The sequence below is a fragment of the Malaclemys terrapin genome, chromosome 5, assembly GCF_027887155.1.
Source record: "Malaclemys terrapin pileata isolate rMalTer1 chromosome 5, rMalTer1.hap1, whole genome shotgun sequence".
Classification (NCBI taxonomy): Eukaryota; Metazoa; Chordata; order Testudines; family Emydidae; genus Malaclemys; species Malaclemys terrapin.
In genome coordinates, this window is record NC_071509.1 from 113,502,991 (window position 1) to 113,512,700 (window position 9,710).

The 9,710-nt window shown below is 39.4% G+C and overlaps 1 protein-coding gene across 1 annotated transcript in view; it reads left to right on the forward strand.

Moving 5' to 3' along the window:
* Nucleotides 1-6,644, forward strand: part of HADH (hydroxyacyl-CoA dehydrogenase) — a 33,392-nt gene extending 26,748 nt beyond the window's left edge. Inside the window, exons 7-8 of the mRNA XM_054029500.1 lie at nucleotides 2,920-3,036; nucleotides 6,125-6,644. Of these exons, the coding sequence (XP_053885475.1) occupies nucleotides 2,920-3,036; nucleotides 6,125-6,243 (236 nt within the window). The 3' untranslated portion in view covers nucleotides 6,244-6,644. The remainder of the gene's footprint in view (nucleotides 1-2,919; nucleotides 3,037-6,124) is intronic.
* Nucleotides 6,645-9,710: the final 3,066 nt, after the last annotated feature.

The following is a 9,710-nucleotide window of genomic DNA, read 5'->3' on the forward strand; positions in this document are numbered from 1 at the left end:
TCCATTACCAGGATTCCCGCTAATATGCTTTAAATATTAAAAAATCTCTTTTATAGCTTATGGAAGTGATGGTTTGATCTCCAGGAGAAATTTAAACTTTTGCTACTTGTTTATCCATCAACAAATGTACCTAATTACATCTCGAAGGGAGAATAGAGCAAATTACAGTGACTTGAAAGGCAAAGGAACGGGGGTGGAGAGGGACAGCTTTTCTCTTAATAAAATATCACAATTTGGAATACATTGTGTGGGTGTTCTAATGTGTTAAGGAGAGGCCTTTGTTAAATGATAGATGTCATTTTATGCACTTAGGGAGACAACGGATTTTTAAATGTATAGAAAAAATTGACAAGGATTTTATAATAAAATCAACTCCCCTTTGCCTAAGCAAAAGCAGTATTTTGATTTCAGCTTTGTTCTGGTTGGTCTTTTTGGTTGAAGAATACAAGGATTCCACACTTGTTTAAAATTTATTAATGAACTTTAATTATTTAATGAATAAATTTAATGGGTTGATTGAAGTTGCATTAAAGCCTGAAGACCTGAAGTTCACATTGAATCATATTCTCTGTTGGAACGTGCTAAACTTGTATCATATCTGTTCCTCTTGTGTTGATCCTCATGGTAGTGACTTGAGTCAGGTTAGAAAAAGAGCATTGCTCTACTATCCTTGGCAGGGAATCTAGGATATTTCTTGACAATAATAATCACTGAAACTTTAATTTTATGGGGTCAGTCATTGAAGTCCTTAGGCATGCAAAGTACCCACTGACCCAAATGTGTATTGTGCCTGAATAAAGATTTCAGCTTTTGCATAGGCTTTATTCCTCTAACGAAACTGTGCAAGTAATTATTTAAATTGGTGCTTTATTATGAGGATTAGTATAGGAGAGTTCATATTGTGCTCTTTTTATTGAAACACCAAGAAACCCCAGTAAATTAGTCTGGCTTACATGGAATTCTGTATTTAGGTAGCTCTGACTATGAATTGGGGAACAGCTTTTTTTTTGTACAGTTATCCTTCTAATTGTATTCTTTCTTTCTTTTATTTCCGGGGAGAGGGAGTTCTCCTGCAACTAGTTAATGTATGTAGGTGGTCAGGTATCTAAGGCTTTGTCTACACTGGATTTTTGTCAGCAAAACTTTTGTCATTCAGGCGTGTGGAAAAAATCACACACGCACACCCCACCTCGAACGACAAAAGTTTTGCCGACGAAAAGCAGCTGTGTGAACCGTGCTTTGTTGGCAGCAGAGCTCTCCTGCCAACAAAGCTACTGCCACTTGTTGAGGGTGGAAACTTTTTGTCAGCGGGAGAGCTCTCTCCTGCCGACAAACAGCGGCACAGCTGTGGCTAAAAGGTGCGTAGTGTAGACCTAGCCTAAGTGGTGAAGTGTCTACTGTAGCAAAGAAAGCGAATCAAATATTTTGCTGTTGTAAGTAGGTACAATTCCATGGACTTCAACTGGGTTGCATCCATTCAGCTATGATGAATTAGGCCCCAATAGTTTAAATCATGTTGAAATTAAGCGTCATTAAAAATTATTTTCCATTAGTGAAACAGGCTGGTTCTTACCATCTTTCAAAAGCAAAATGCGGATCCCAAACATTTCAACATGATTTTTTAAAATAGGGCACAAAAGAACCTATGAGCCACAGAAAGGGAAATGAGCCATAAAAACAGCTGCTTCAGAACCGGATCAGCAGTCGAAGGTGTCGTGCTTAAAAGGCAGTTTGAAAACTTATTGCTCATGTTCCACAATTCAGAGCATTCTTGTTGATTTATGAATAAGAATCAAGCCCAGAGGCTTGAATCCTACAAGCTGCTGCGCACTCTCATTTCTCATCAACCTTAGTGGGAGTTGACTTGACACGTCACAGAATTGGGCCTTTTGAGACTTGTTTAACTCGATTACTTCAGGCTTGAACCAAAGTCCCTGGAAGTCAATCGAAAGATTCCCTTTGACTCCAAGGAGCTTTGTGTAAGTCCCCTCAATGGCTAGCCTGTCTCTGACAGCTTTCTCTGTATCTAATCTCTATATGGCTGAGTTCTATTCTACGTTCCGTACCTTTCCCTTTTTTTTTTTTTTTTAAACCACATGAAATTATTTTTCAGATTCACATTATAAAGTTATAAATTAAATGTCTCAAGTCTGTGTTTTAGAATTTTATGAATGACATTTCTATATATTTTATATTTTTAGAAAGTCTGAAATGCATAGACTTGCACCAGAGCAAGATATTTTTATGAAAACTTAAAAATAATCAAGCACAAAATTTCTTTGGATTATCTTGTTTGCAAGCTTTCAAACAACTTTAACTTCAGTTAAAATGGCACTTTTCTCTTCTCTTACTAGTGTGCCCCGGATTAGAGGGTCTTTTTTTATCATGATCCTCACATACAGCACAAAAGCCTGTACCGAAATAGACAATAGAATAAGGACGAAGTCAGGAAAATGGGAATTAGGCCCACAAACATATTGTGGGAGAGACCCAGCTCTGTACTCTTCTTTCTAGCACTTCCTGCCTGCTCCTGCTTTGCTGGCTGGGCCCACATTTTGTAGCAGTTGAGCCCCCCTGGGTCTATCGGTTTATTGGCGTCCGGACTTTTCTCACAACTTTGATCTATGGGTCCATGAATTTGGCCTTAATCTGTCCTTGAAAGTATGCCAGTGAGGATGATAACGCTATTCTGTATACTACTTAATATTTACTGTTTTATATTTCTGCTGCTAACTGCGCCAAACACAACACTTATTTCCATAACACACTTACTGTGGGCTGGCTCAGTTTTAGTGGACCCGCAAAGATTACTGTAAAGAGCTGTGCCAGCATGAAATAACGCTGTGTTAATTATTTAAAAATGATGGCAAATAGATGCAGAATCTTCTCTGTTCATCAAACTGTCAATATTTTCTCTAGGAGATGCATCAAAGGAAGATATTGATGTTGCTATGAAGCTGGGGGCTGGCTATCCCATGGGTCCATTTGAACTGCTGGACTATGTTGGGTTGGATACCAGTAAATATATTATAGATGGTACTGTATACACACTTTTATTTCTTTCTTAGCTAAATAGTAACTGGAGGTGTCAACTTAAGTCTGACTCTTCCTCAGTTTAAACTGAGGAAAAGTGACTTTGCCAGTTAAGGATTGGGAGAATAATCCTGAATGATCAATCAGCATCAATAATAACACGCCATCGTTTTCAAAGGCAGGTGTGTACGACATAGGGGTGGTTCATGCCAAGTGGCTATGGTGGTTCTGAGGGTCCCTTTGAGTGTGTCCGCACTAGAAAAATTAGTACTCTTGTTGCAGCACTGGTAAAGCAGCACTGGTGTTCAGCTGCTAATGTAGCCATGGCTCAGGCTTTGAGCACTTTGCTAACATAGCCCACGGCTGAAATATAGGTGCTTTTCTAACAGGGACCAGGCCACACTGTGTTGTGGGGGTGAGAGAAGCATAAAATGAAGCTGAACTATTGAACTCTTCCTCTTCAAGAATGTGAGGAGAGATGTTGTGCTCCAAAGAACACCATAAACTCACTCTGTAAAATCCCTTCCAAACTTCTCTGGCTTTAATTTGTAAAACTGACTTAAATTTCCTTGGCGAATGGTGCATGTGTATACATGAAGTGAAATAAGAAACCCTTTTGCCTATGCAGTTTTTGTTTTGGTTGGAGGAGTGATTTCCAACAGTTATTTTGGAGCGAGAAACCCACCTCTTTAAAATAAATGTGGTTACTGCAACTCTAATCAAACAATTAGGAAAATGGATTGCACACTATAGAAAAACAAGTTGGCTGCTTTTGAGTGCCAGAGTGATTGAAGAGTGTGGCAGTTCATAGCAGCATAATAGAAAGCTATAAAGATTCAGCAAAAATATGTGATAGGAAATCACAGCATGATAAGGATGTGCAAATTCTAAATGCAGGCTTGTGTTTACTGGAGGTAATTATGAGAGAGAACTTGGAAGTTTGCCATTGAGTTAAGCAAGTTGGGTGAAAGGGAACTCCATCCTCATGCAATGTTGTAAGATTGTGTGGAAAAGTAACTGGGAAACATCAGGAAGAGCGGTCAGCGTTCTCAATTTATAGACCCTTTTCTTGATACTAAGAGGGAAAAAGTGATCATTGGGAATCGTCTTAAACTAGTCTCTTTGTCAAGACGATCTCCAGTGGGTGAGCTGGGAGTGTAAGCCTTCAGATTGTGGGTAGTAGAGGCTTAAACAAGAAGCATAAATATGTACATATCACTTCTAATGAATTTCTCATATAAATATTATATAGTCTTCCTTCTGTAACAAATGTGTGAGAGAGTTCCCAGACGTGTGTCATTATTGTCATCATACTCTACCTATAGTGTTAAAATGTTTATTGCTGAGCACTATACTTAAGTGTTAACATCCTGAAAGCCCTTTTCAAACAAGAGCTCAATCCTCAAAACATCTCTGTGAGGTGTAGGGAAGTAGTAGTAGCCCCATTTTACTGATAGGAAAACCAAGAATGATTATTTGGCTGATTTAGACTGTGTTTTCAACAGAGAGGTATCAATGCAGGTTAATAATCCCAATGAAGCTGTAGAAGCTAATGAAAAATGGGGAAGAAAGGGAGAAGAGGGATGAATTGGAAGTGGCAGGTATCTAGGAATATATTTCCTCTAGTCCATTTTCCAACATGTTTTTCAAACCATATTTCACTACAGAGCTAATAGGGAAGTCATTTATATTTGTTAAAAGTTGACTGTCGTCATGTATAAGTGAACAACAAAATACACCACTCTAAAGCTCTTGGCTTCTCAATAGCTATAAGATGTCAGACCCCAAAAGAAGATGGTCTGAGTTTGATTCCAGCCTATTATCCCTATAACCTAATGCCCCCCCTTGCTGTGCTCAATAACAAGGGCCCATTGTAATTGTGTTCCTGTAGAATTATTCTGGCAAATGTATTTTGAGGGGTCGGGTATAAGTGCTGTCCTTGCAGAGATTACCATAGTGACATCTTTTATGACAGCTGCTCCCCAGCATGCAGTAGGTCTCAAGGTGAAGGGAAGGGCCCCTCTCACCCCAGTTGATAAATGGTTGGACACTGGTTTAATGACTGGCCCTGCTTTCCTGATCAGAAATAGGGGGATGAGGAGCAGTTGATGACACATTGTCTGACTGTAATTGTTTAAACGGCCCTGATGTATTCAGCTGGTGTTCTAAAAAGGTCTGCTTGAAACAGAATTTCACTTCCAGAAAATGCTCTTCAGTAAATCACTGGGCTTTCGATTAGTCAATACTTCTGAGCTGTGTTAAGTTTTCTGACTGTTGCACAGATTAAAATCCTTCTTTCACCCTTGCTCTTCCAGTCCTTCCCTCTTGTCTCCTAGACTCTCCTCAGTATTTTTAGTACTATATAATATCCCAGCTGCTGGGACCCTGGGGATAACCTCCTTCAGTAATATGTAGAATATACCTAGGGTGTAATCCGTTAAGGTACATGGGTGTCTAAGTCCTGTTTTTAGACACCACTGCAATGCACAAAACTTCCATTCAGCTGCCACCTAACCCTATAGGTGTCTAAGCTCACTCAACACCTAAGCTTCTGCATCTGGACATGCACACTACAGCCTCTCTCTAGGGACCTGGGCAGTCTCCCACCTGAGCCCCAGAGCAATTAGTCTCAGGGAAGATGGCTATCTAAGTCACATGCGGGGACTTGATCCAGTAGGCATGTGTGCTCCACCTCCTAGATCAGCCCCCTCAGGTGAGTTCACACACAACAGCCGGTGGGAGGGAGAGGAGGATAACCTCTCTTATTATCTTTAAACTAGTGGTTAGGGAACTCACCCAGGAAGTGGGAGACCTGCAGTTCAAGGCCTCCCCCACTCTGCCTGATAAGGAGAAGGGATTTGAACAAGGATCTGCCATCTAAGATGAGTTCCCTAATCACTAGATTCTACAGTCACTAACTTTTTCTCTGGTCCAGTTAATTAAAATGAAAGAACTTAAATAGGAGAGAATGATGAGACCCACATGAGAATATTTCATGGAAGAGTACTGAAGTGTCCCTGACATCTAGGGGACTGTCATCTTTGCAAATAATAAATATCACCACTAACCTGTTCTTCCTTTCTTCCACCAGGGTGGCATTTGTTAGAGCCAAACAATCCTCTGTTTGCTCCAAGCCCACTGCTGAATAAATTAGTAGAGGAGAGGAAGATGGGTAAGAAGACTGGTGAAGGATTTTACAAATACAAATGAACTCCAGCATATGAGGGGTTGTAAAGCCGGATCCATATAAGCATGTGCCGTGCAGCACTTCTCCTACTACACTAAGAATGCTGCTTGACCAAGCCTTTCCTAGAATGTCACAGGCGGTTCTGTGCATTTTGATTGTAATCTCTCTGAAGTGATTGTTTACACCAGTTAACAATTTCTGTGCTGAGGGCCGATTTGGTAGATAATTTTTTTTTTTTTTTTTGTAATTCTGAAAGCTTTACACACATGGTGCCTTTGTGCAGATGTTGATCTTCCAGGCACAAGACATTTTCTTGCAGACAAAAGTGAAAACAGCAGTCATGTATTTGAACAGTTTATTATATTAACAAAATAACTCCTGCACATTTAAGTGAAAATAAAATTGTCAACAATTCTGTATTCAATCCACTGGCTTTGAATTGGTGTACTTGGTTCTAATCCACTGGGTGGCAGTCTGTTTGCATCCTGGTAAATGTAGAGGCAGAAATGCAATGTCTGATTTTTGTTTTGACATTTAAAAAAAAAATATGCTAATCTATAGAACATAGTAATAGCTGGATTACAATCTAATAGTACCTTAAACAGATTATTTTTATAGGTTCTGTATTTTTAAAAATTAATCTTGAAACGATTTGTACTGTCATTTGTGGCTGACTCCTCAGGAAAAAAGCTGTTTAATACTGTGTTTTAAAGCAGTAATAATTATTTCTATTGGGGTAGCACTTAAGGCTCAAATCATTGTGCTAGCTTCTGTACAAATATGAGAGATGGCCCAGCCCTGAAGAATTTATAGTCTTAAGTACATGGATTTATTTTAGCCAGCTAGAATAAAAAGCTTGTAAACATTTTTATACATTTTGGGGAGTCCTATAAACTAGCTTTTTTTACTGGGACTTTTTCAAAAACTACATTTATTTTTTGTAGTGTCACTCTCCTTGTACCAGGCTGCTGTAGTTGAGCTCTTTAAGATCAAGACCCATCTGTGTAAATGTATAGGCAGGGCACTCTTTATAATGGGTCCTTGGTTTTGGAATTTTCTTTTCCCTGGGCTTGCGAGAGCCCACATTTTGTTAATATTTCATGTCTGGTGCAAAGCCGCCATTTTCTCAGGCTATTGTGGAGGAAATGGGCGGAGGATTGGGGTGTTCATTTCTTTGGTAGCCCTTTTCTATTATTTAGTTTGTGATACTTTATAGGATGTGTGCCTATAACTATATTTTATAAATCTGAAGAAATAAGATGACAATTCTTCCATCCAAAGATCCTGCAGAGCTTTGCAAACCCTCATTGTACAGATAGAGAAACTGAGGCAAAGACCATTAAGTGGCTTCGCCAAGGTCACATGGGACGTGTGTGTCAGAGGCAGGAAGAGAAATCATTAACTTCAGTGAGGCCAGGATTTCAGCCCAGATCTGATGCACAGTTCTGTGCCCTATAAGAGTAATGTCACATTAAAGAAATCTTACTTTAAACAAAAATTGTTGGTACTGATCACAACGTAGCTTGTTAAAACTGAATGAATTTTTAAAATCTAGTTAACTTTTTATGATCGGTGCTTTTCACTTTTTGAAATTCTTCCAGCATGGACACAGAAATGGAGGAAGTTAGTTTCACTTTAAGGTTCTCAATGTTTGAATTGTGAATCGTGTGTTTTGTGGAAGCTTTTTTGTTTTAAACACAAAATCAATATTTGGGGCCAAATTTGAGTTGATAGTCTTCCCTTTAATCATAAGATCATCTTTCATTTAATTTGAAGGGTTTATGTTTAAATTCCTGCATGAGCTATTTCATCAATCACCAGTAAATGTGATATTCTGGGAAACAAATTTTCCCTTATGCAATGTTGTTGTTGTTGTTTTTCAAGAGCTCTAACAGGTACAGTTTGTGTATGTGCATATAAAATATATACCCAAAATCTGCAAGTGGCATTTGTAGGTTCAGGTTGCTATTCCTGAAAAGCTTTCCCTCCAAAATGAATGGTACATTTGAAGGTGCTTACTCTGAGGGAGTGGTGTCTGTGTCCTTCAGGAGTGCTTGGGACTGCTGCGCCAGACAAAGCAACATAGGTAAGAGATACCAAGTCAACATTTCAAACCTGAGTGCCTAAAGTTAGCCCCATAAATCCCTATCAAGGCACAGAAATATAGAGTATGCATAAGTGCCATTGAAGCTACACTTTTGAAAACTAGTCTACTTTTGTTGATGCATCTTAATATGGATTTAAGGGGCTAACTTTAGACACCCAGGTTTGAGAACATGGGCCAACTGCCATCAAATCAAAAATAAGTGGTGTGTGTGTGTGTTTTTTTTTTTTTTAGGCTTACTGTTCTCAGGAATGCATAGAACTTGTTGGAAGTAACTTTTGTTCAAGAGATTATAATGAAACAAATCTGAAGTGATAACAGCTACAAAAAGCCTTTGTGGTACAGTTCAGATATCCCTTCTCCAGAGATGATTATGCAGTAGTCTGAGTCAATTTAAGATTCAGATTAGGGCAGTGATGATGCACCAGGGATCATAACCCTAAAGGAACGATTTCTTTTAATGACGAAATGGGATTCAAATCAAGCTTGAAATGCAAATAGTAAATCGAAAATTGTAGAAGAACTTTTTCCACCATTTTCTGGCAAAAACTTGTTTAAAGACACCTTTGGGAAATTAGCTTAAAATGATGACTAATGAAATTCAACAAAGGAAACACCTGTTTGCACCTCCCCTTTCATCACTAAAGATTACCCAAGGATTCAGCTCCTTGCCCTCAAGGGGATGAAAAGAGGATGTGGTAACCTGCTAACCACTTACGCTCTTCCTGATAAAGGAAAGGAAAGCAAATTGTGAAGAACGGGGGAATAGGGAAGAACAAAATGTTTGTTGTTTCCTTCTCTACTTGTTTTTAAACCCTTTGTCTTCGTTGTCCTTTTTCACAGCAGGAGCATTCACTGCATTTCCCTCAAAGCTTTGAGATGTGTGCTTGGCACACGTCTGGGGGGGCAGCTTGACAGTCAACAGCTGAGGCGTCGGACACAAGCCCAGATACTGCAGCTGGAAAGATGGCTCGGAACTTAGCATCTGGGTCATTTGGTTGCCAAACATGCTCCATCTATGGTCATCCTAGCTGCTGACTGTTGGGGAGAGCACAGGAACATGGCCTACTTCACAAATGCAGTTTTAACCAGAATCTTAATGGGAGAATGCTTTGTACTGCTCCACTTCGAGAGGGAGGGGGGTGTAAAATGCAAGCCATGGCAGTGAGTATGACAGGGATGCTGAGAAGGATCAAGCTTTGTGCAAAGGTTGTAAATCTGGCTGCCTGTTGGTAGAGGAAGCACTCTCTATGTTGTATCAGCACCAAAGGATATTCCTTCTAATCTCCCTATTTGGCTTCATAATTACAGTTGTCCAGTAGATGAATGCAAGCATGTTTTGGTCATAATGTTTGTACTTACAGATGTCAGTCTGAGTCTACCGCA